The sequence below is a fragment of the Podarcis raffonei genome, chromosome 6, assembly GCF_027172205.1.
Source record: "Podarcis raffonei isolate rPodRaf1 chromosome 6, rPodRaf1.pri, whole genome shotgun sequence".
In the NCBI taxonomy this organism is placed as follows: Eukaryota; Metazoa; Chordata; class Lepidosauria; order Squamata; family Lacertidae; genus Podarcis; species Podarcis raffonei.
This window is the reverse complement of record NC_070607.1, coordinates 55,343,077-55,369,663: the sequence shown is the minus strand read 5'-3', so window position 1 is coordinate 55,369,663 and position 26,587 is coordinate 55,343,077. Positions and strand designations below refer to the sequence as shown.

General features: G+C 42.5%; 2 protein-coding genes across 2 annotated transcripts in view; both read right to left on the bottom strand.

Moving 5' to 3' along the window:
* Nucleotides 1–14,991, bottom strand: part of BLTP3A (bridge-like lipid transfer protein family member 3A) — a 56,128-nt gene extending 41,137 nt beyond the window's left edge. Inside the window, exon 1 of the mRNA XM_053393050.1 lies at nucleotides 14,797–14,991. Coding sequence (XP_053249025.1) covers nucleotides 14,797–14,840 — 44 coding nt within the window. The 5' untranslated portion in view covers nucleotides 14,841–14,991. The remainder of the gene's footprint in view (nucleotides 1–14,796) is intronic.
* A 3,283-nt stretch (nucleotides 14,992–18,274) lies between these two features.
* On the bottom strand, nucleotides 18,275–26,434 carry SNRPC (small nuclear ribonucleoprotein polypeptide C). The gene is made up of 6 exons (XM_053393048.1): nucleotides 26,350–26,434; nucleotides 24,625–24,667; nucleotides 23,468–23,576; nucleotides 22,004–22,093; nucleotides 20,903–21,007; nucleotides 18,275–18,627 (listed from the first exon to the last, which is right to left on the bottom strand). The coding sequence occupies exons 1-6, from the start codon at nucleotides 26,355–26,357 to the stop codon at nucleotides 18,503–18,505; spliced, it is 480 nt and encodes a 159-aa protein (XP_053249023.1). The 5' UTR covers nucleotides 26,358–26,434; the 3' UTR covers nucleotides 18,275–18,502.
* Between the last annotated feature and the right edge of the window lie 153 nt (nucleotides 26,435–26,587).

The window sequence follows — 26,587 nt, the reverse complement described above, 5'->3', positions numbered from 1 at the left end:
ACAAAATGAGAAGAGAGAAAAGTAACTTGTTCCAGCTCACATCATCTGTTTCTGCAGGCAACAGACAGAAATGCTAATTTAACAATTGAGAGGAAGGAGGGCAACTTGGCTGTCTGTTAGTTTCTCAGTAGACAGGAGAAGTAGACAGGAAGCAAATAATTCCCTGTAGCCTGTCCAAAATAGATTTTCCTTTTAGATTTGAAGTGTGGAACTGCAGGAAGATTACCAATAGGAAACTAGAACAGGAAACGCTGGAGAATATGGAGTATATCGCATACCCTCATTAATTAAACCCAGTTTGCATGTAACATTTAGCCATGCCATGGCTTAGCATGAACACATGGGTTCCCAGAGAGAAGACTGTAACCACTGCACTTATTTCCTTGTCTGAGTGCAGCTGCGCTACCTGGTGCTAAACCATGGTTTGGGTTTATCATGTCAACCAAACACAGGCTCATGATTTGTCTGGAGGTGACAAACCACAGCCTGAGTTCTTAGCCCTGGATAGCATAGCATAGCATAGCAGCAGCAGCAGCAGCAGCAGGAGTACCAGGGGAAGAGTTTAGCCACCACAATCTCCTATCTGGGATCACATTAAGCCATAGTTTGGCTTAGCATTATGTGTACACTGAGCCTTAGAATGAAGAGGCAGAAAAGAAGTTTCTCTTTTCCATATATCAATAAAGGTAGGCAACTTTCATAATTGCATTGTGGTTATCACGGGGATATACAGCTGATGAGCACTTCACATGAGGGTTCTATTCCCAACCCCTGCACATGTTGGCAGAACACATATAAGCATGCTCTGCCCTTTTATGGCCCCATTTCATTCTGCTCCACCCCCGTTCCACCCTTTTTGTGTCATGTTATATTATATTATTGGGTCACATCCTGGTTCGGTGCCGTGCACAATTGTGCATCTTTGGGGCATGCATTAATCGGTCGTTGCCTGTATGTACATGACCAAAGGAGCAATACACCAGTAGATTCTAACTTGGCTAACTCATTTTAGCTAATCATGGCTCAGTTGCACTAGCAATACTTTATAAGACAGGGCAGAGGTGGGATATCAGTCAGACCACACTGGGACCGGTTATTGCTTCATCCACACAATTAGGTCTGAAGGTGATTAGAATTTCCTGTAACAGTCACTCAACCCCTTAACAAAACTACAAATTCCAGAGTTAACTGAAGCATGTGTGTGGAACCTCTGGGCCTCCAGAAATCATTGAACTCAATTTTCATTAGCCCAGAGATATCATGGTCAAGAGATGCCATTGATATCATGGTCAATGGTCAAGGAAGGAGGCCGTTGCAGTCCAACATCATTCATTTGGAGGGCCTCACCTTGTAAGGACAATGTGTCCTGAAAAGCAGGTGATAAATAAATGAGAAAAATTGAGGACCAAATGCTTTATAAAAGCAGTAAATAATCTATTGGTTAGCAACTCTACCAGAATTTCCACAAAAATTTAGCCTTTCTACAACTAAATCAAATACATTTCCAGCTGAGTCCTTCACTGAGTTTTAAAGTTCTGAGGATTGTTTTAGGTTTGTAAATCCTAAACCTTCAAAACTTCTCTAGTGATATATGAAACAATCCAAACCCTTGATTTGTCCTGCTAGAAAGGGGCTGGATGAGGCAGAAGTGTTTCTTTCCCCCAGCTTAGTATGAACAATGTAGGGCTGCCATATTTCAAAAATTAAAAACCATGACACCCCAAAATGGTTACACTTTTTTTTTTTTTAGGAAAACCCTAAAGTTGCTGAGCTTTTTTTAGATAAACGGCACATTTGCTGAGAAAATCTAGCAGTGGCAGTGTTGCTCCAATGGGTCTTGGTTTGAGTGGCACTCTAAGGCTTCTGCTTTTACTCGATCCACCTTGACTCAGTTAACTTCAGCTGGACGGCTTAACTCTTACAAATGACTAAGCAAGTCTGCTAATTTTAATGGATTAGCTTTTCTTGACCTATGAGAATGATACAGGACTTGTTCACTGTAACATCCGATTATGGAAGATGGTTACCCTATTAATGAAACTTCAGGTAAAGAACTGCCCTTATTTACAGGCATCGCAATCTGAAATTGCTACTTGTCATCAGCAACAACCTATTTAAGCCAGAAACAGAATCTGGCAAACAGCCCAGTGTGTTCTCTATACATTCATCTTTTTTGACAATTCTATTACTGGACCTCATTGTAACATCAGCCACACTATTGAGAAGTAACTTGAGCGGCTTCCAATGTTATATATGTGGGATCTGCTATTGGAATTGAAGCCATTTACACAGTGGACTTTTAAAATGCCAAACCTATTTCTGTGTTTTCTTAAAAATCCTTACTAATGTAAGGAGTCTACATTTTTATGTACACTTTAAAATTGAATCTAAGTTCATGTCTGAACACCTTGAATTTCAAATTCAATATCCATTCCAAACAAATTTTCCTAGTTAACCAAACATTTATGATAAATATCAAGTATCATTCTAGCATTCTATAATTTCCTTTAGGTCAGCTATCGAAAAAATTGAGGGTAAAGAAGAGTTGTTTGCTACACACAGCCTACATAGATATCAATTGCAGTGGCTTCCCCATGCTCCTACTGTGGTACTATTGTGATTCAGCAGTGGCAGCATAACTGTTTTTATGAAATGGCACTGGGGGAGAGGTAGAGGCTTTTTTTGAGAAAATTTCTCTTTGCTCCGTCTTCCTCGATCTTTTAGTGTGGCAGCACCTACACTTTGGAACTCCCTGCCTATTTGGCGCCTGCTAAAACATTTTTGTTTAGACAAGCCTACAGAGATATTCAGAAGTTGATGTGAGTTTTAATCTGCTTCGTTTATTGTTATTTTAACTATTCAAAGGTCTTAAATTATTGCTCTTAATTCTTAGTGATAATTTTATTTGATCTTTTTTGTACATGACTTGGAGGTTTGTTGTTTTTACAATCAAGTGGTGTAAAATTTTTATGAAAGTAAATAAAAAAAAGTTCCTTGAGTAGCCAGTCATTTAAATGACTGTTTTGCATTGCTTTTATGTTGTTGTATAGCACTCTGATGTTTTGCAAGAGGGAGGTGTATAAACACTTCTATAAATAAATAAATGCATACATAGTTTTTAAAAAAATCTGGACAGTTTGTAATATTTCCTGGTTACCTTAACAGACATAAATCATTTTGGTTGCCAGATATTTGATATTTGCTTTATTTTGTGACCTTCAGTACTTCCATAGCAGTGTTTATTGTGGAGTCAGTGCTCCTTAGGCATAGCAGTTTCCTTCAGCACCCACATGATACTTTTGGCATCAAAAAGCCGACCCATATTTCCCCCAATCTTGTATGGATTTACGCTTTCAGGGACAAATTCAATAATTTTTTAAAAAACACAAAACCGTTGCCAAAGCAACACATTTGCAAATTAAACTCCCATTTGGAAACATCCCATGCGCCATTTAACTAAGATTAACCTAACTAGATTTTCATAGTATGTAAAAAAAGATACATTTTCCTCTTGTACTCAGCTAAGTCAGTCTCAAGGGGTTGCTGTAAAGATAAATGAAGGAACCTCATGACAGCTATGCTGACCTCCTTAAAAGGAGGACAGTACCCAAATGAGATAGTTAATAATACTAAGAAGCTGAAAAGTCTTCATTTTTATGAATTAAATGCAGACCATGGTGGGAATTTTAATATGTGAGTGGCAGGTAGAGCTGTAATTCTTTGAATTTACTTTTTGGAAGTGTTTATATATCCAATGAAGCAGATTTACTACCAGACACATTTAGCTATTTAATAAGAGCCTTGGAATATACACCGCAAAATTATGAATGACACTTAGGCAAATCCATAGTCTTAAAAGCCAAGAGTTCCTTTGGTTTAGCTCAAAATCAATCAGGGGTTGAAGAAAAGATCAATGATTTCTGAACACTGACAAACATTTAAGGAGTATTGCAGAGTAGCTTCAGATTCAGTAATAAGATGATCTTGGGAAGGCATCAGAGTAGAGAACTAAAAATAGCTCTGTTTGGAAAAGAAATAGAACTGAGCGAGTACCAAACATGTATTCTACAAAAAAAAAAAAAGCAGCTTGGATGACACTCTAGTACATACACACACACACACAGAGAGAGAGAGAGAGAGAGAATAAAAAGGCACAGTTAAAGGAGGGAAACCACATGTTAAGAATTCAGGTTCTAGTGTACTTGTGCAGCAAACAGTTCAATTAGGAAACAGCACTGAAGAACAGAGAAGTATTGCCAACTACCATCAGGATGCTCTTATTAATACAGTAAGCCTGAAACTTGATCACACCTAAAGCCAAAATCGCATGTAGTCAAAACACATTGGGTTCAATGGCAGGTGGGATTGCCAAAGTCCTTTTCCCAGAACCCTGCCCCCTTTTCTTTCTTTCTTTCTTTCTTTCTTCCTTCCTTCCTTCCTTCCTTCCTTCCTTCCTTCCTTCCTTCCTTTCTTTCTCAGCCACACATGTAAAGCTGAATACGCACAAGTTTAAAAACGCGTAAGTTGTGGGCTTACTGTACTAGATTGTGAGAGTTCATGGTATCTCACAGAACAACGTAGTTAAATCTATCTTGCTCTATTTTCTTGCATGAAGAAGTTCTTGACCAACAGCAATGATTTTGGTCTGTTCCTTTCCTCTACGTTCAAACTAATGGATTGGGTCCCACTTTGAATCAATAATGTAATCTTATGATTTGCTTATACATGCAAGTTCCATTCAAATATAGGTTCAGGGGAGATACTGCATGACAAACAGATAAAACCAACTCTCAATTTTTGCTGAATAAAAAGTACTCTATATTGAGCATTTATGTGTCCCCTCCCATTAGCTGATCTAATAAAACGTAAGAAAACAAATGAATAAAGCATACAAACCAAGCAAAAAGTGTGAAAAGTATGTAAAATAATGAGTACACACAGATTATTCCCTGACAGGATCACCAAGAGTTCTGACCTTACCAAGCAGAACTGATAGCCACAACCTAAACCATTTCTATCTCTACACTTGTGACTATATATTTTTTGTCTATGGTAATCATACAAGCATTAAATCTTGGCAATACCAAGATATTTGAGCCTTATCCCCATTTTATTTCTAAAGAAACAGGAGAGTGATGACATGGAAGATAGAGGTTTGTTTTCTCCTGCTCTGGAGGACTCAAACCAATGGCTTCAATTTACAAGAGAGGAGATTCCGACTTAAACATCAGGAAGAACTTTCTGACAATAAGAGCTGTTCAACAGTGAAACGGACTCCCTTGGGAGGTAGTGGACTCTCCTTCCTCAGAGGTTTTAAAGCAGAGGTTGGATGGCCATCTGTCATGGCAATGTGGTGTAGTGGTTAAGAGCGATAGACTCGTAATCTGGGGAACCGGGTTCACGTCTCCGCTCCTCCACATGCAGCTGCTGGGTGACCTTGGGCCAGTCACACTTCAGAGAAGTCTCTCAGCCCCACTCACCTCACAGAGTGTTTGTTGTGGGGGAGGAAGGGAAAGGAGAATGCTAGCCGCTTTGAGACTCCTTCGGGTAGTGATAAAGCGGGATATCAAATCCAAACTCTTTTTCTCTTCTTTGGTTGAGATTCCTGCATTGCAGGGGGTTGGACTAGATGACTTCCAACTCTATGATTCTATATGCCTTACGAGTATGTTTCCTGTCATAACTTTAGCTGGGGAGGCTAAAGCAAGGTTTCACCTTTGTCTCTATGGTTTAATCTTCAGGCTCAAGACAAAGTGCACTTGATTTTAGGCATTACATTAGGTTAAATTCGAGCACCAGGAGTGTACTGGTTTACTTTCAAACACACAGCACCTTTAGGGGGTGCATCTTTATGCTAAAAGTTCCATTCCACTAAAAGATCATCCATTTTTAACAGTTTGAAGTTTTGTGGTTTCACACTTCCTTTCAGCTGCAACAGATATTTTAGGCAACCACAGTCTCTAGTTTAACGAAGTCTTGCAAATTATCCAGCTACATGTAGGAGGTTATGATCTAAACCAAGGGTGGGGAAACTTTTTTACTTTCAAGAGACATATTCCCTGGGGAGTAATATCTCAGGGAGTGCATGCCAGCAATATACAAAGATTTCTAAAAAAAATTAAATCTATTTATTAAATTTGTATACCACCCTTCATCTGAAAGCAGTATACAGTGGTACCTCGGGTTAAGTACTTAATTCATTCCAGAGGTCCGTACTTAACCTGAAACTGTTCTTAACCTGAAGCACCACTTTAGCTAATGGGGCCTCCTGCTGCTGCCGCACCACTGGAGCACAATTTCTGTTCTCATCCTGAAGCAAAGTTCTTAACCTGAAGCACTATTTCTGGGTTAGCAGAGTCTGTAACCTGAAGCATATGTAACCCGAGGTACCACTGTACAAGGTTAAAGAACAAAGTGAATCTTTTGTTCTGGCACTGTCTGCCTGCCCCTTGCCAACTGCATGAAATTAGGCCAAGGTCCCCACTTTGTATAAAACAGTAAAAAAAAAAGAGTAAAAAAGAGATGTGCCTCCTCACACTGCCCCACAGGGGCCTGGGAAGCACCCCTTGGCCAGCCCCAGAGGGAGCTTGTAGCCAGGACTGCTGCAACAAACAGCTGTGCAAGCCTTTGGGAGGCAGAGACATGAGAGGGCATCAGAGGAGGAAGGGAACGAAAGGGCGACAGAGGCCAGTGTTGCCCGCGGCACCCCTGACCATCATTCAAGGTATCCCGGGGTGCCATGGCACACTGACTGAAAACCACAGATGTGGGAAAACCACTGATTGCAGGGACCTTATGCGTGCAAACCGGATGCTCTGCCATTGCTTTGCTTCCCATCAGCAAGGCTGAGAGGAGGGAGTGTTTTGTCATCTGGGCAGCCCAGGACCTCCACACACACTGCCCAGGCTTTGTGCCATTGAGCTACTGCCCTTCCACTGAAAATGCTGCAATCTTCAATAATAGTGTGTGGGGTGTATGGGCATTGGAGAACCAGTGATAGTCAAAGAATTAATAAGAAATACAAATTTGTCCAAAGCAAGGCAATTCACAGACAGGGAATAAATAAATTTTCCCAATTTCCAGCTTATCCAGAAGATACCTAAAGACTATCCATGTTCTCCTCCTACTCCATTTAAATAGTATACTTTTAACTAGCTAAACACACCCATACCCTCCATTTCTTAGAGAGAATACAACTGCTGACTAATTGCTTAATAAGTTGATGCTATCCTCAATGGAAGAGATATGAGACCATGATGCATCTTCCCTCCCCCCAAGGATGATGTAATCTAGGTCCGTTTGAAAGAGAACAGTAGAAGCCAGTTTTGCAACACTAAAGAATAAAAAAACCTGCTGTTGAGGCTGACAGAGGAGGGAGAGAGTGACCTTCCACCTCTGGAAGGCAAAAGGGACCTCAGGATCCCTCTCTGGGGGCTTCATGTGCGTCAGTGTATTTGCTGCATGTACAAGTGCTGTGCTGTCTGTTCCAACTTGTGGTGTTGTTGGCAGTATGAGCCTGAGCAGTATGTCCTGGGCTGCCCAGATAACAAAGTAAAGATAAAGGGTAAAGGACCCCAGGACACTTAAGTCCAGTCAAAGGTGTCTATGGGGTGAGGCGCTCATCTCGCTTTTCAGGTCGAGGGAGCCAGGGTTTGTCCAAGACAGGTTTCCGGGTCATGTGGCTAGCATGACTAAATTGCTTCTGGCACAACAGGACACCATGATGAATGCCAAAGGAAACACCATTTACCTTCCCGCCACAGTGGTACCTATTTATCTACTTTCACTGGTGTGCTTTTGAACTGGGAAGAGTTGGCAGAAGCTGCGACAGAGCAACAGAAGCTCACCACCGTTGTGCAGATTCAAACCACTGACCTTCTGATCAGCAAGCCCAAGAGGCACAGTGGTTTAGACTGCAATACGTTTGGCACAAGCTTAGCTGCAGGAGTTGCTGGAAGGAGGTGTACAAGGCGCCATCCAACTGTTTTAAGGACTCCACTCCAGATTTGTGTAGAGTTTACTCCTTAGCCTTTTCTTCTCCCCAAGATACCCTGCAAGGCAGCAGAAGTTAGGGAGTTTTCCTTCTTCTGGATGGGCTACCTTTCCAGATTAGCGAGCCCCTTCTGCCCCTAATTTCCCTCTACAGCATGTGCAGAAACTTTCTTCTTGACCACTAGCCCCACTATTAGTCTCATCTGCTCAACCCTCTGCAGGTTAACTTGAAGATTTATAGGGGCTGGGGAATGCTGGCAGCCAGCCAGCCCCATCACCTGCTCCCACTTTGGGGACTAATTGTTACCACCTACCTGAGGGGCCCCACCCAGCGATAAAGGTAAAGGTACCCCTGCCCATTCGGGCCAGTCTTGCCAGACTCTAGGGTTGTGCGCTCATCTCACTCTATAGGCCGGGAGCCAGCGCTGTCCGCAGACACTTCCGGGTCACGTGGCCAGCGTGACAAGCTGCATCTGGCGAGCCAGAGCAGCACATGGAACGCCGTTTACCTTCCCGCTGGTAAGCGGTCCCTATTTATCTACTTGCACCCGGAGGTGCTTTCGAACTGCTAGGTTGGCAGGCGCTGGGACCGAACGACGGGAGCGCACCCCGCCGCGGGGATTCGAACCGCCGACCATGCGATTGGCAAGTCCTAGGCGCTGAGGCTTTTACCCACAGCGCCACCCGTGTCCCTACCGCTTAAAGGTAAAGGGACCCCTGACCATTAGGTCCAGTCGTGGCCGACTCTGGGGTTGCGGCGCTCATCTCGCTTTATTGGCCAAGGGAGCCGGCGTACAGCTTCCGGGTCATGTGGCCAGCATGACTAAGCCACTTCTGGTAAACCAGAGCAGCGCACGGAAACACCGTTTACCTTCCCACCGGAGTGGTACCTATTTATCTACTTTCACTTTGACGTGCTTTCGAACTGCTAGGTTGGCAGGAGCAGGGACTGAGCAACGGGAGCTCACCCCGTCGCGGGGATTCGAACCGCCGACCTTCTGATCAGCAAGTCCTAGGCTCTGTGGTTTAACCCACAGCGCCACCTGCGTCCCCACCCAGCGATACTTGCTCGCAAAATCACTACTTTATGACAGGTATCACACCAAGGACCTAGGTATGGAAACTCCAGAAAATTTGCTTTCACTTTTTGAACTTCAGCCTGTGACCTTCACTTGTACTTCCCCTTCCCTCTTCAGTTTTGTTTCCATCAACCCACCAAAGCAGACTAAACACTTCCTTTTTCTATTTCACTCACTCCAAATATTTCCTATGAGCCTTCTGGGTTTTGGAAAGATCATCTTCAGAAATCATTGAGGTCTCAGGAGTAACTAGGATGTTTATTAGCTACACATTATATTATAGACAACAAGAATCAAGGTACAGTTTCAGCCTATTACAAAATATTGCATAAAATCTAAATAGGACATTATCATAATCTACTATCTATTCTGGAAAGTGGTTTGTTTGTCCATTTGTTTCCCATAGGTTCAGATGACTCTTGAGATATCGTTGCCAAACTCAGCATGAGGGTTCCTGAAGTTGGAGCTCACAGCAGTGATGAAGCTGCATGCTCTGGCACTGGGGGTGAGAGCAGGCGGGGGAGCGTGGCTGGCACGTGTCCCGTGGGCATGGCATGCTGCCCCGTGGGGCATAGCGTGCATCCCAGGGGTGTGGCACACCGCCCGTGGGGGTGTGCCACCTGGTGCAATAGGGGGTGCTTGGTGCGTATCCAGGGGGCACCGGCCACAAGGGTACCCCACTCCCCGATGGTGCCGGGCGGGTGCGCTCCCCCTGCCCCCCATTCCTCCTCCAGGGGCTCGCAGGACACCATTCTCTATCCAGATGGTGGACAATACTGTCACTTTGACTTTTTTGGTGTAATGGATCCAACCTATGCAGATTTGGACAATTCTGAAGATATTGTTGCTCCATTTGATGGGACAGTTTCAACCTACATGAATTTGGATGCCACTCAAGATATTGTTACCAAACTCAGCATGAGGATTCCCGAGCTAGAGGCAGGAGTCTTCATCTATATTTGGACGCTGGGCACCATTTTGACACAAGATAGCATGCCAAATTAACCCCAATTCAACACTAGCTCCCCTCCAAATTGATTTGGGACCAACTCAGGTTCTCCCTAGGTCAGATTAAAGTATTGAGTTAGTGTGTGTGCACACACAGTCTCTAAACACAGTACCTGATTTCCCTAGAAGCACTGGGTACTCCACACTAGGCCAATGAAACGGCCAACTTAAAATCCCAACAATGTCCTAAATAGGGAAGAATTTAATAGAATTCTTTCCTAGGCTCAATATGAATTCATTGCAGTGGTTCCACTCCTACTTTGTCAAGTTCAGAAGCTGACACTATGGAATTATTGATCGGGCTCACTGAATCAACAAGTTGGGGTTCTTGTTACAATTTCATTTTCACTTTTACCAAGACAATATAGCGAATGACTGATACCTTTGCAGGTATTTCCTTGAAAAACATTTCTTGCTTTGCTTACTGGAACGAGCCAAGCATTTCTGATGGGGGGGGGGGAATCAATCACACTTCATTCATCCTGTGAAATGTAATTCTCTGGAAATGACAAATTAGCCCTGTTTAATTTGTTTAGTTTTTTCTTCATCTGTGAAATGCAGTTTGTATATGGGATCAAAGGAAAGTCAGGAGAATCAGAACTACCAATTCCATCATCTTTCTTCCTGGTCCTCTTCTGCAGCAACGGAATATGAAAATCAAGCCACAGAATCATAGAGTTGTAAGTGACTCCCTCCAACTCCCTGCAATATAGGATCCCCATACGGGGATCGAACCTGCAACCTTGGCATTACCAGCACCACACTCTAACCAACTGAGCTATCCAACAATAGCCACTTATTTTAAGGAAGTTTACATTCCTAAGTCCCACAATAAAACTTCAGTACAAGCAGAATCCCAAAGGAAATGTGGTCACTATTCAATAAAAATGTTTAAAATTTTAAACATAGACTAAAATTGTCATTATATTCAAGAGATCACAATTCAAGTATTTTTCAAGCCAGGGCAGAGAAGTTTATTCCGTAAGAAAATCTTTAGAAGGGAAAATGGTCTTAGCACAGTAAGCCACTCAAACACTGAGGTATTACATGAACTGAAAAAAGAGGAAATTAATCTAACCAGACTATTTCTCATCCTTAGGCTGAATACAGTATGCCACTGATCATGAGATCATGTATCATTTGATACTCCAAAGCCTGCAAGCAAACTATTGGTGAGAGTCAGTAAGTGACAAAGCAGCAATTCCTTCACATGCACATTGTGCAACCCCCCTGCCAAAAAACACCAACCAACCACCACTACCCTCGGGAGTTAAGTGATTCAACAGCAGAAAAGACTGACCCAGAAGCAACCAACCTGGGAGCCTGAATACTAAAAACAAAGTAAATCACTGTAACGGCCTGTGTTTCTATAGCAACTCTCCAATCCTGGTTTGTACAACACAGTAGGCCAAGAAAATGCACAGCCCCCCCCCCCCAAGCTCACAGTTGCTTTGCTCCATCCTGGTCCATTTTGCTTCTGTGCCACACTGAACTAAACCAAGGTTTGGCTTGTGTGTGGTCCAAACCCAGGCCCACAGTTAAGTTCTCTCCATACTAACCATGGCAGCCCCTGCCTTGAAGAAAGTGCTACACAGAAGCAGCTTATCAACTCATTGGATGGATGAGGTCCCTTGGAATGCAGGACAGGTGATTGAGAGCCTTCTGATCTCTACCAGCTGTCCAGGATGCAGAGTTGTAAAGGGGAGGAAGAAGAGCCAATAAAACTGGGAATCTGAAAATAATAGTTTGATCAAGTCTTAATCTTTAGTAAAATATTGTTATGGTGATCAGCTTATGTTGGGTAGGAAGTAATTTTGATTCTGCCAGAGCAAAAAATAAATGCTTGGCTGGCTCTGCCTTCTCAGTGCACATCTGTCTTATCCCTAAATTGCCCAGGCTTCTTCCACTTAGAAAGATCCAGTCAAAGGGCGTTTTCTGTCTTTCTGCTTGATCACAAGAGGCCCTCATCCTGCAGCGAAACACTGGCCTGTGAAAAGCATGGCAGACACTGGGAAGACTTCTTAAATCATCTTATATCTAGTTATATGCTGCCTGCAACCAACTAAACCCTCTGTTTGCTGTCATCAGTGTTACTCCTTCATGATAAACCTTCTCCTACCCCACTCTTTCCCCATTAAATAGTTTCTAAACATTGGCAACTTTAGCTTTAGGTTTTGTATTTTACCTAAGATAACTGCAGTCACAGAAAAAAATAGATACACAGTTTGCCTTATGGCAGGGAATATGTGTTTTGCAAGCCTCCCAGCTATTTAAATATATTATGACAGTTTTGATGCATTTTCCTTCATTCACTACCAAAATAAGAGCAGATGGAGAAACGAGAATTCATAACTTAACAAGAGTGTACTTCTGTTTTGGTACAATTCCTTTAAAAGCAGCCCTATTAGTAATTGGTGAGTCACTGAATATATTTACAGGCTTGCTACAGACCAGGAACTTTAGTTCAAGTCTTTATGTGTTATTCTGCTAGATGTCAAATCTATATTACTTTCAGTTCAATCATATAAAAAGTTTCAAAATATCAGGATTAGCAGCTGAGGGCCAGTGTTTCAAACCATGGCTCAAGATATTTACTGAGCTTTATGCTGGATTTTCACAGACTACTGTTTTTTTCTACATAATAAAAGTGTCCAAATGATTTTTTCACACATTTATGCAGTTGCCATCATTGTTCATTTGTTGTAAGGGATCTACACACTTCTTTAACAAGAGTATCACATTTTCACAGTGCCTGAACTGCAATATTATTTACCTGGGAAAGGAAAATCAACATTTTAGCTAGCAGAATTACAATAGATAGTATATGGATTACTGCTGTACAGTTGTCATCTTTCTGTAATTTGTTCTTCTTGGCTCTTTCACTGTTTGGAAGTTTTACTTCATTTTAGAAATAAGTTTATGCAAGTTACCTTTTGGGCTCTTGGACAGGGAGAGGCATGTGAATTTACTTTAAAAACAAACATGCACCTACTATCAATGACAGCCAGGAGTTCTCATTTGCACCCATGGTACAACTATACCCATCCACCTATGCTACTCTGTGAATTTTTCAGTTTAATGTTGTTGCAATTCTTTATCAGATAAGGGCTACCATGTCTCATAGCACCACCACATGCCCTTTCTCCAAAAATACTTAAGAAGAAGAAGTGGATTGGGGTGGGGGAGATGAATATAGCATCCTGCAGGTAGTCTCAGCTCTAAGCTGCCTTGTTTCACACTGATGGCCCCCTTGCTCTTTGGAACCTGAGGCAAGAAGCCATGGCAGTAGTCTTCCCTCCAGCTTCCCCCAGCATTTGTGCATTCTCTTTTACCTGCCCCAGAATTCACAGCCATAGTTAAGAAGGGAAGGAGCGAAGGGACAGCAACATGGTTACAGCAATGCTATCCTTTCCCTCACAATGTGCAGGCTGGATAATGAGGAGTGGAGAGACTACTGGAGTAAGGGGAAATAATGTGACCGGGGCACGTGTTAACTGATCATGTGGAAAAGCTTTAATTTAACGGACAGGCTCTTGCAAGTTGTTTCACGTCTCAGTTTTTGGTCAGTATTATAAACAAAAGGCACCTTCTTAAAGCCCCAAATGGGTAGGATTCTCAAATGTAAACTAGCACACCATATTTTGAATTAGCACAGTTTGTCCTATGTTTTCCAACTTAGGCGTTTTCTATGTTAGTGACAGCCAGAAATATCATCAGCTTGCTAACAAATAATGATGACACAAGTGAAATGTGGCATGAATATGTACTGTGTACAAACAACACAGATGGTGAATTTAGTGTTGGGCATAAGCCCAGATTTCCAGAGTTTCAACTGTATGCACCAGTAATTTGTTACTGCTCTTCCCTCGATATATTGAGGGAATATATACGGACTGCTCATCCTAGCATATGCTTCTCAGATATGCTATATTACTTGTGCTGTCCTTGCCCTCCCCACACTCTAAAACACTAACTACCTTGAAACAGATGTCTCCCTCTCTCATGTTACTAATCCCAAACGCAAAAGGAAAAAACTAACTCATGCAACGGTCCTTCAATTGTTTAAGACTCCGGTCGCCAGCAGGAGAATTATTTTCATTTTTTTACTTATTTCAAACAAGCAAGCCATAAAGATGCAAGCTTCGGAACTATAAGCAGCCCTTAAGAGAAGATGTTCAGCCTTCACTGTGCAAAATTTAAACTAATCTGGAAGAGGAGGAAGCCAAAGGAACAGATTTTTTTGCACACACACAATATAAAACAGTCGGGGGGGGGGATCAACTCCAACATCATTACGGCCAGAGCTGAAGGATTAAATGGCAACATCAAAAGCAGGATTTCTTCTGTTGCCAAGGAAGGGACAGGGCAGAGGGCAGAAAACGGGGAAGGCAGAAGAAGGGGGCAGACCCAATAGAAGAACAGACGGCAACAAATGGAATTGGGGGCTGGGGAGGGGAAAGAAGTGCACAAGAAAACAAGCATTTTGTGGGAGGCAGATAATTGGGGGGGGTCCGTCTGGTGAACCTTTTCCCCTTCCCCTCGTGGCTTCTGCTGTCGCAAAGACCCTTGCCACAGAGGAAGGTTTCTCGGGGACCCGCACCCCCATTCGCCTCTGCCTGCCCTTAACACAGCCCCCCTCAAAGGCTCCTTTCCCCCCTTTTTGCCTCCGCGCAACTCGAAGAGGGAGACCTGCAGGGCGTCCCCTGCCGACGCTCACCTGGACAGGTGCTTCAGGATCTGCTTCTTGAAGAGGCCAGCCATGCCGGGGCCCTGGACAGGACGAGGCTCCTCTTAGCGCCCCAGGTGCTCCATCACAGCCTCCCTCGCCGCCCGGCGCCTCCGCCGCTCCGGCCGCCTCCTGCCATCGCCAGTCCCCTCCCTCCTTCCCTCCCGGCCTCAGACGCCGACGGAATCCCGGCCACCACCGCGGCCAAGTCCGGCAGAGCCGCCTTCAGCCCCCGCCCGCCGGAGAGAGGCGGGACGAACACGGCGGCGTGGCAGCGCCCTCTGTTGGCTCACAGGGAGAGCAGCAGCAGACGCAGCCCCAGCAACCTCCTCCTCTCCCTGCATGGTACCGAAGCTGCAGCCAAAACACAACATCCCCGTGGTTTCTGTCGTTGTGGGCAATATGGTGTTTTGTTGTTTAATTCTTGTTATTGTTGGAGGAGGACTACCAGGAGGAATGGATGCAATTTAAAGACTATTTAGTTAACTATCTTAAGTTAACTTAATTGGAAAAGCTTGCAAATATCAGATAAGTATGTAATGTGATGAATTAATATGTTTAATGCCAAATTTGAAAGAAAGACAGATGTTAAGTGATTAAGTTAATTATATAAGAATATTGGTTTTGGACTGTTAAAATGATATACATTGAAATTCAACCAGGGGGATACAAGGAAGTCACTTAGCAATGTTACTAAGACTGGTTTAAATAAGGCTGCGGTTTTTGTTTGTTTATTTGTTTGTTTGTCTAAAAAACTTTTTGGGACATTAATAAAAAAATTTGGAAAAAATAATAATTCTTGTTATTGTTTTAAATTGGCCTTTGTCTGACAGGGAGGATGGATTTCTAAAATGCTCGAGGTCCCAATGGCCACTTTGGCTGCTGGCCAGGCGGGTTATAAATAAATAGATAATAATCATCATAGTGGGGATCTCATGCAGGGCTGGCCCAAGACATCTTGCTGCCTGAATCAAAAGTCAAGGTTGCACCGCCTCCCGTGCCATGTACAAACGCCAACCAGGCTGTCAGATCCCTTCTACTTCATCACTACTGCCTTTCACTGCAAAGGAGGGCAGTTGTTGTTGTTTAGTCGTTTAGTCGTGTCCGACTTTTCATGACCCCATGGACCACAGCACGCCAGGCACTCCTGTCTTCCACTGCCTCCCGCAGTTTGGTCAAACTCATGCTGGTAGCTTCGAGAACACTGTCCAACCATCTCATCCTCTGTCGTCCCCTTCTCCTTGTGCCCTCCATCTTTCCCAACATCAGGGTCTTTTCCAGGGAGTCTTCTCTTGAGGTGGCCAAAGTATTGGAGTCTCAGCTTGATCTGTCCTTCCAGTGAGCACTCAGGGCTGATTTCCTTCAGAATGGATAGGTTTGAACTTCTTGCAGTCCATGGGACTCTCAAGAGTCTCCTCCAGCACCATAATTCAAAAGCATAAATTCTTCAGCGATCAGCCTTCTTTACGGTCCAGCTCTCACTTCCATACATCACTACTGGGAAAACCATAGCTTTAACTATACGGACCTTTGTTGGCAGGATAGTAGGCTGACTTAAGAGCAGGCACACGTTCCAGCACTTTATCCTGTCACCATCCTGCTGCTGCTCTCAGATCTCCAGTGTTTGCAGCCCAATGCAGCTGCCTCACTCCGCCCGAGGATAGAGCCAGGATAGACCCTTTTGGTTTAGGCAAGCCTACCCAGCTAGCTCACTGTAATATTTAGGTTTACTTTGAAGCTGCTTTTATAGCAGCTTGTTTTGAAAATCATACAGCTGGCACCTCCTGGTTTGGAGTATGTTGGATGTAGTTTTGTAATTGAATACGCAGATCATTTTGGTGAATGGCTCATGGGGTGCAGCTGATATGGCAGTGCTCGTGTGATGCTCCACCCCCTTCACCACAATTTTGCTCTGGTTGGTGAATCTCAAATTTTAGTGAACAAAAAGCAAAGCAGATCCCACAAGTCCGCTCATCCCGCCCTAAGCAACTGTACTGCCTTAACCAATTAACAGAGCAATGTCAGCTTGCATACACAGTTCTGCTCACCAAGCTTTTAATGGTGCAAGCTGCCAACTCCCAATTGGATTTCAAATTCTGCAAGTATGGCAGGAATTCTCTAGGAAAAAGTGAAGGCTATACTGCTGAGAACACACTTCAACACTTACGAAAAGCAAACATGACTCATTTTAAGGCAGGTCACATGCTATTTTCATGAAGCAATTATCCACAACAAAAGGGTGTATAGTTGCCCACAACTGCTAGCTCAGCAGCCCTGGTGACTCCATATGTCCACATAAAAAAGCACAGGTTGTATCATAGCAATCTGCTTCTTGCACAACCAGAAGCTGTTAATGAAGTCTTAAATACCCAACCCCAAACCGGAGATCACTGGTTTTTCACGTTTCAAGTAGTGTTAGGATTGCAGACAAATTTTCCATGAAGGTTCCCTTTAGGTTACAGAAGCAAATTGCTGATAACAAGAAGAATCAGGCTTAATATTTTACAGAATGCTGTTTTTAAATAGTTTTCCATTTCATAGTTTATTTTAATTGTATTATCTACTTGTCAGCCACCTTGCAAGGCTTTTCCCCTGAAAGGCAGGATGTGGATGTGTGTGTATATATACATTACAGAAAAATAAATAATAGTAAGTTTCTACTTGTTGGGAAATTTGATTTTATTGAAACCAAATGGTTTCACAGAGTGCTGTTATACTATGTTTTCCCAAAAGGTTAAATAACACCTTCATTTACAAATAGCATGTATTCTTCTGCAGCATCAAACTTTGTTTGAGTGTGCCGTATGCAGAAAGCTTTTTTTATTAAACTAAAATCTCATATCTGCATTACGCATTTAAGGAATATAAAACTTTGACTGTTTTTCTATTCTATACAGCGTGAGTGGTCACTGTGCTCAGGAAACATTTGCATCTCTCAGACTCAAAACTGTTCAGAAGCACAACTCCCCAGCAGTGCTATCTCAAGGGTTTCTGCTGCTAGAAGACTTGCTGCTTCAAACCATCCCAACCAAAAACAAAGGTGATGGTAGGAACGCATACCGAAGGAAACCTCTAAGGCAGATCACCAGGAAGCATGGGGAAGGGTAGCTAGGAACACTGAGGTGGATACAGCAACAGTGTGTGTGTGTGTGTGTGAGAGAGAGAGAGAGAGAGAGAGAGAGAGGGAGGGAGGGAGGGAGGGAGGGAGAGAGAGAGAGAGAGAGAGAGAGAGAGAGAGAGAGAGAGAGAGAGATCGATCCAATAGCAGGGAGGGTGAGAGGATACCATGTGCAGCTCTTGGGGAGAGAGGGAGAACAACACTACCTCCACCAGAGACAGGGAAGGTGGGAGAATGGCAGTAGTGGCAGCATCATAAATTGTGCCTCAACCATATGAGCAATCTGGTTTATGACTTATTTGTCCTACTGAACCGTGTACGTGGGATGAACAACACAAAGACAATGTGTCCAACAAGTATCAAAGGTTTATTCCAATAATGAACAAGGACATGTGTCTGATAAATGTTACAAACCTCTAGTCCAGTCTTCTGTTTCTCCCCTCCCTCCTTCACCCATTTAAGTTTGGAAACTGAAAAACCAGGTGGTTTGTTGCTGCTTGGGACAATGGAACTCCCAGGGCTTTTGTTCACAGATAGGTGTACATAAAACACAGGCAGAATGGTCAGTCCACTTCCACTTTATCTGTCTGGACGAGCCATTCCTGGTCTGGTTGGCACCATCATGGGTCTGGATGGAGGTCTCATCATAGGTGGCCCTGGCATCATTGGCATATGTCCTCCCATGGGCGGCCTCATTCCTGGAGCTACAGCAAAGTAAATTTAAAGCATAAGTAATGTACTAACCAGCTGCTAGTCAAAGACACCACAATGTCTATTAAAAGTGTCCTGAAAAGACCACCTAGATTTCTAGGAAGAAGCTTCCATGTTTTTAGTGTGGAAAGAGAAAACTTTCCTAGACTAGTGGCTCTTTGGAAATGTTTTGTCATTTCTTCATTGCAGATCACATTGGTTTAGATCCTAAATTGTTCTTCCATTTACACAGGAGGATGACTTGCTTCCATTCTGTATGCCAATCCCCCATGCCATTCCCAAAGGCCTCCCATCTTCCAGTGGTACAGGAAAGTCCTGTTCCATGAAATGAAGTTTCCTGGAAGGAAAGTTGATATCCAGTTCCATTGTTTTACCTGTCTATGATAGTGCTATGATAGTACATACTTCAAAAACAAGTTCTAGATTAGATAGCTTCCAAATCCTGATAGCGCCCCCAAAGACTGATAATGCCTTCAAAGCTCCAGAATTGGGCAAGAGCTTACACAACATACTTACACAACCAGGTCTTTCAAGGTATCATACATTGCTGTTTTGTACTGCATTATATATTTGGTATTTCATATGGAAGACATTTAGGATACTCACTTAACAGACTAAATTATTTGGGCGTACTTAATGGTCACAAAGGGGATGCGGGTGGCGCTATGGGTTAAACCACAGAGCCTAGGACTTGCCGATCAAAAGGTTGGCAGTTCAAATCCCCGTGACGGGGTGAGCTCCTGTTGCTCAGTCCCTGCTCCTGCCAACCTAGCAGTTCAAAAGCACGTCAAAGTGCAAGTAGATAAATAGCTTTGGCGGGAAGGTAAATGGCGTTTCCATGCACTGCTCTGGTTCACCAGAAGCGGCTTAGTCATGCTGGCCACATGACCTGGAAGCTGTATGCCGGCTCCCTCGGCCAATAAAGCGAGATGAGTGCCACAACCCCAGAGTTGGTCACGACTGGACCTAAAGGTCAGGGGTCCCTTTACCTTTACCTTATGGTCACACGGTAAAGAGCATGCCCAACACTTTGCTTACTGCTAAGAGTGCTTCCTGTTTTACACACTTTTAATGGTGGCAAAGTGTATTAGTAATATTGTTCCAGCACTGCTTGATGAACAATTGCCTGTTTTAGGTGTTGTGGTCAAACCATGATTTGGGGATTGAGAGCACCTCCCTCCCTTGTTTGCTTAACCATGGGATGATGTAACATCTGAATCAGGCAAACAATGGTTAATGCTAACTAGGACAACTTCTGAATCACAGTTTGCAAACCCACTTCTAGCCATGGATTGAAGGCAATTTTTAGTTTGCTTAAATGTGGACTTCACAGCAGGCTATGGCATAAGAAAATCAGGAAAGGAAAATGGAATCTGCAAGAGAGTGGAGAAGAGACTCAGCCTGAAGAGTATTCATCATGGCTAAACCATAATTTTCCTAGTGGAAAGGTTGGGAATTTTGGTGACACTGAAAAAAGCTTTCTTTTGGAATCGGTGAAATGCTTTTTAAGATAAGGTTTTATTCACTCCAGATGTATAGTATGATCTTTTAAATGCATAACAGTCTATGCAACAGCACTACAGAATAATTCCTGGCACCTTCTGATCACTCCAAATTGCACAATGAAACAAAACCAACAAGCGCTAGAATTCTTAACAAACTTGTAATCGAACTGTACCATTGAGGGCTAGGGAGGGAGAAGAATATGGGATTTCTCTGTTATTATGCTTTACTTACTGTTTTCATTTTTAGTTTTGTAAAATTATATAAAAAGCCATTTAAAATAATATAAAATATTTTAATAAATCATAACAAGTTTAAATATGCTAAAATATGAATGTATTTTAAAAGTACGTAAAAATAAAAAATGTGACAGAAATAAGCTTAAGAATTATACAGAGAAACATCTCAGCTACCACTTTAATCAGTAAATATCAATATATATTTTTCAGATCTTTATCTATACATAGAAACATGAGATCTTAAGGATGGCAGCTCCCAAGATTCCTATGAAACAGGCAAGACCAAATTTTAAATGAATGTTGATTATAATCCAGAAAGAGGTTTATCCCAAGGGAAGAAAACTGGGTTAACCCAGACACTAGAGAGATGGGAGAACTTCCTAGACAATGAAGGTTTTAGGGAAACTTACAACATATAGGAGCTCAAGCTCTAGTTAAGGACCTATGCACATGCACATACCAATGTATCTTCAGAATATAAGGAATTAAAGCAAAAGGGCAAATATTTATGTCATCCAGAACTTACCAGGGCCGACTGGCATCATTCCTGGGGGTGGTGGGCCCATCATTGGCATCATTGGAGGGCCACCCATGTGGGGTGCTGGCATCATGCCAGGCCGTGGAGGACCCGCTCAAGTATGAAAACAATGGACAAATGTCAAAATAAGTTTGCACACCAACCTAACATCTCAGAAACACGATGTTTTTGAAGATTACCAACAATCTTTTTGCATCCCAACTGTCTGTTAGTTCTTCACCGTAAGAAGTTAGGAGTTGGTGAAATATCTTATCTATTCACCATTGCAACCAGTTGTTGTAATGGTGAATAGGTAATATTGTAATGAACACCAGCTGTTCATCATCCATAGCTCTTCTTCGGCGATCACTCCTAGCAGGGTAAGATTGCAATGTTATTCGTAATTAATAAATGGCTACTACAGTAGTACATCAGGTTAAGAACATAATTCGTTCTGGAGGTCCGTTCTTAACTATTAAACTATGCTTAATAGGTTATTGTATTTTAGTGTTTTGTTGGAAGCTGCCCAGAGTGTCTGGGGAAACCCAGCCAGATGGGCGGGGTATAAATAATAAATTATTATTATTATTATTATTAATAATAATAATTATCCTGAAATGTTCTTAACCTGAGGTACGACTTTAGCTAATGGGGACTCCTGCTGCCACCATGCCCGTGCAATTTCTGTTCTCATTCTGAAGCAAAGTTCTTAACCTGAGGTACTATTTCAGGGTTAGTGGAGTCTGTAACCTGAAGCTTCTGTAACCTGAAGCGTCCGTAACCTGAAGCGTCTGTAACCCGAGGTACCACTGTATTCTTTTTAAAGTACAGTGGTACCTCTTGTTGTGGACTGGATCCATTCCAGAGCTCTGGTTGGATCCCGAGGTTTCTGCAACCAGAGGGACTGCTTCTGCACACTGTCGTGCGGCAAAACCCCAGAAATATACTTCCGGGTTTGCCGCTTACGTATCCCGAAGTTTGTGTAAGCGGAGGGATACATAAGCGGAGGTACAACTGTACTACCCAAATAACCACCTAAAGTTTTCCCTGTAACACATACCAAAGTTTTGCCATGCTAGCCAGAGAGAAAACATCAATATTCATACTTACGGATATTAGGTGGTGGTGGTATCATAGCTCCTCCTGGAGGTGGCGCAGAGAATGGAGTAGGTGGAATTTTGCCTTGCTGAAATGCAGCCGCTACATTAATGTAAATAAATAAAAGCCGAACATAATTAGTTACTGAAGTTTTCCTATACATTTCTGATTCTTTTTAGTGACCAAATGCATACTTTCTATGTGGAACTGCCTCAAGTTCTCTAGTCATGCAATCTCTTCATTTCTGCAGCTGCCTGGATTTATTCCTTCCAGCCAATTTATCTAATCCCACAAGCAGGAAAGCTTCATCCATTTCAATAAACCATATTTTCAAATAATTATAAGAGCGAGAGAACATTGACAAACACATTTACTGTTAAAACGTGACTAATGTAAGGAACTTGGAAACATTTACAGTAAATTACCACGCATGTCTCCTCAGAAGTCAAACCCACTGAGTTCAACTGAACTTAATTCCAGGTAAATTTGCTATTTTAAACACACTGACCCAAGTAAACCTCAGTGAGCACATTGGGACATTAAAGTAAGCATGCATAGGATCCTACAGTAAGGCCATGAAGGTGTGCAGATGAAACTGAAGTGCTTTCAAAAGTTTCAAAACTAGGTTCTAAACTGGGGCTATATTCCTATCACCATTTACCTAAGGGTAAGACCCACATAACTCAATATGACTTACATCTGAGTAAATGTGCATAGGATTGCTCCATAAAACATCCACATTTATTTATTTAAAGTTGAAAACATTTCCAAACCACCAAACCAAGATTAAAAAAAAGTTATCAGTGGTGAAGAGCATGAAACTAACAATAAAACTAAGTTTACAAAGAAAAAGTAGAAAGGATACCACAAAACAATAGATCTGCTCAATACATCAAGCAAGCTTGATCTTCCCTCAGGGAAAGCCTGGACAAACAGATGAGTTTTAAGCAAGCACCAAAATACCAATACTGAAAGCCTGCCTGGTGTTTGTTGGAAGCACATTCCAAAGGGCAAAGGCCCTTAGTGGACACAAGATTAAAAACAAGAGCATATGGCACTCCTAAGAGTCTCCCTTAGAAATGTTTGTCAATGTGCTGGACAAAGATACTTAAAGGAACCATTTCCCCAATATTTTAAGAGAAAAATCACCAAATATGGTCCCCTCAGCTCAACAAGAAAACAACTGAATAATAGTTTATAATTTTTTGTTGTTGTTAAGGGCTTGAATGTGGTGACATAGGACACAAATTCTACAATTCTTCAACAGGGAATTCTTATAAAAGTCTGCATTCATTACTACATGACACGGCCTTTAAGTCCAGCAGTTCTGCAACTTTCCAATAAAGGAGCTGAAGGAGGCAGAGCTTCAACTGCAAACATGTTGTGGAAAAAGGATTGAACTAATTCCCTTGGTAAGTGTAAACTTCAATCAAATAAACAAATGTGTGAAACAGCCATTGCATTGATATGACTTACTCGTTTTGTCAATCAGGCTCTGTGCTTGTTCTTCCATCCATTTTTGATAGTAGTCTTTCACATTTTCTTTATGTTTCCTGCCACTGCAATGGGTTTTCCTCACAGATGGCTGCAAGACATAAAACTTTTGCTCTCCAAGCACCAAACATACCCATGTGTCTAAAATATTGATAAATTTCACCTAACCGTTCCTGTACCAATATAGGAAGAGAACCTTTACATATAGTAGTCTCAAATACAGTAATCATGATTTTATCACAAACTAGTAAACTACCAAATAGACACGAGAATCTAGTGAGTTTGCTCGCTGAGTCATCATCTTTCAGTATTCGTGATGACATAATGTAAAATTGACATTTCTCTTTAGAAAGAAAATTGTCAGGACAACAAGTAAAGGTAAAGGACCCCTGGATGGTTAAGTCCAGTCAACGGCGACTATGGGGTTGCAGTGCTCATCTTGCTTTCAGGCCAAGGGAGTCAGTGCTTGTCCGCAGACAACTTTCCAGGTCACGTGGTGAGCATTACTAAACTGCTTCTGGCGCAACAGAACACTGTGATGGAAACCAGAGCTCACTGAAATGCCATTTACCTTCCTGCTGCAGCGGTACCTATTTATTTACTTGCACTGGCGTGCTTTCGAACAGCTATGTTGGCAAAAGCTGGGACAGAGCAACGGGAGCTCACCCCATCGGACTGATTTGAACCGCCAACCTTAAGCAGCAGCACCCGCTTTTACCTACCTCAGGATAACAATGAACAGTCAGCATAGTGATTTTATTAAGGTCATGGTTGGTCACTAAATATTTACCCAAGCAACCATCCTGCAGCCAACCAATAGTCTTCAACTCACATCCATGATATTGAGCTCAGGCATATTTAACTTCTACCCTGACCTGTCTCATTCATTTAATAATTAATCATGTATATAAATTATAATGAAATTAATCATGAATATAAATATTTGCAGCATGGCATAGAAAACTTGAAGTTCACCACACAATTTCACACTGAGGGTGTTTGTAGAATGACATTCTATCTATCTAGATGAAAGTGATAGGCTTGCATATTAGATTTTATTTAGGAAATGTATTCAGAAGTAATCCTCTGAAGAACTGTTTTAACTTTCATACTGTAACATTGTGAAATGTCCTACTTACAGAGTCATGGGTGAGGTAAGTATCACAGTAATCACAATAAAACCTGGAACGAGAGACAAATATGCACTGGAAGTAGGGTAATGATTGTTTGCTTCTTAAAATATTAGTGTTTTCAAAAGTTTAATATGCTTTTTAGTTAAGACTAGTAATTTAGTTTTGTTGCTTTTACAAGAAGCTATTTCACTATATTTTCCTCAAAAAAACATTCACCTGTTTTATGCAATGGCATCCTTCAGATTTACTTATCTTTATCTATGTGCAAAGATTCTATTTAGTCACTCACATTGATACAGTGGTACCTCGCGTTAAGAACTCAATTCGTTCTGGAGGTCTGTTCTCAACCTGAAACTGAGGTACCACTTTAGCTAATGGGGCCTCCCACTGCCGCTGTGCGATTTCTGTTCTCATCCTGAAGCAAAGTTCTTAACCTGAGGTACTATTTCTGGGTTAGCGGAGTCTATAACCTGAAGCGTCTGTAACCTGAGGTCCCACTGTAATAATATGAATCCCTTCTTAAAAAGAAAGACTGAGAAAAGAAATCAGTGTTGTATGCAGTGCTCTTTGTGTGCAAGTGGAACAGAATTCCACTTGCAATCAGGACCACCATCCTCTCTTCCCCCCTACAGCCCTCCATGCATCTTCAAAATCTGCTCCAGAGGCTTGGAGGACCAGATTTTGGATGTGTGCTAGGGTAGCAGAGGCTGTCCTCTTGTAAAAGCAAAAGTCCACTGATGCAATACTGGATTCAGCTCATTCTTTTCTTAAGTGACAGAAGAACAAAGTGACACAGTGACTGTGTCAATCACAGCTAATATCAGAATATGTTAGAACTGTATCAGCCTAGATAGTTCAATTGGTTAGAGCATGGTGCTGACAATGAAAGGTTACAGGTCTGATCCCCTTATGGGACAGCTGAATATTCCTTTATTGCAGGGGGAAGGACTATACAACCCTCAGGGTCCCTTCCAACCCTACAATTCTATGATCCTATGAATAGCTTGTCCCCACATACAGGGCAGCTGAGTCTGTGAGCCACCAAGTATTTTAATTATTCACAATGCCTCAAATATTCCCGGCATGGTGCTAAGTCTAAATGGGTTCTTCCCAGAGGGCAGTTTACCAGGAGGCAGAACAAGTTGTCAGCAAAATATGCAGTCAAATCTCATGATCAGTGGGACATAGTTGGAAGTAAGAAGGGTCACAGCTCAGGGGTAGTACCTACTGTTTTGATCCCCATAATCTCCTGGTAGGGCTGGGAAAGCCTCTGAAATATGGAGAGTGGCTACCAGTCAGTACACTGGCAGCAGTAATGAGCTAGATGGACCAATGATCTGAGCGTATATAAGGCAGTTTCTCTATGTTTCTGCGAAGACCTCAGCCTTAAGGCCTCTGCACGCACGCACACAAAAATGGTGTGTGTGTGTGTGTGTGTGTGTGTGTGTGTTATTTGAATTCACGAATATTTGTAAGGAAGCCCGACCAAGCATTAAGAGTCACAATTCACTTTAGTGAAGCTATTAGGAAGCCCACTTAAAAGAATTACGTACATGAGTACAAACCGGAACCAGCACAGAGAACGTACACAAACAATATACGTAAATATATGGGACAAGCCACCTGTCCCCCCCCCTCCACAGAAAATTGTTCCACTCAGTCTGTACGCACTTTTCACCCTTCCCAGTTCCCACCAGAGCTTTTCATACGAAGGCTCTCCAGTTTACTCACTTGGGCATGTTGCTCGCTAGCGATGCGCTACCGGCCGCGCAAATGTCTAAAGGAAATGGCGCAATTATTATGCGACAACCGTTCCCGGTTTTTTTTTTTTTACCATAGAGATTTTAAAAATCGGACTTCCGGCAAAAAATAAAAAGCGCCCTTGTATTGAGTCTCTATGGTCAATGCAGAACAGAGGCGCTCTAAGCCTTAGGCATTTCTATGGTAACCCCCCACTCTATACTCCTCG

Bases quoted from the DNA above. Each gene is read 5' to 3' on its own strand.
- SNRPC (XM_053393048.1), bottom strand. The intron at 22,094-23,467 runs GTAAGTCATATC...ACATTAATGTAG, and splicing joins GAGCCTGATTGACAAAACGA to CGGCTGCATTTCAGCAAGGC. The intron at 21,008-22,003 runs GTAAGTATGAAT...TTCATACTTGAG, and splicing joins ACCACCACCACCTAATATCC to CGGGTCCTCCACGGCCTGGC.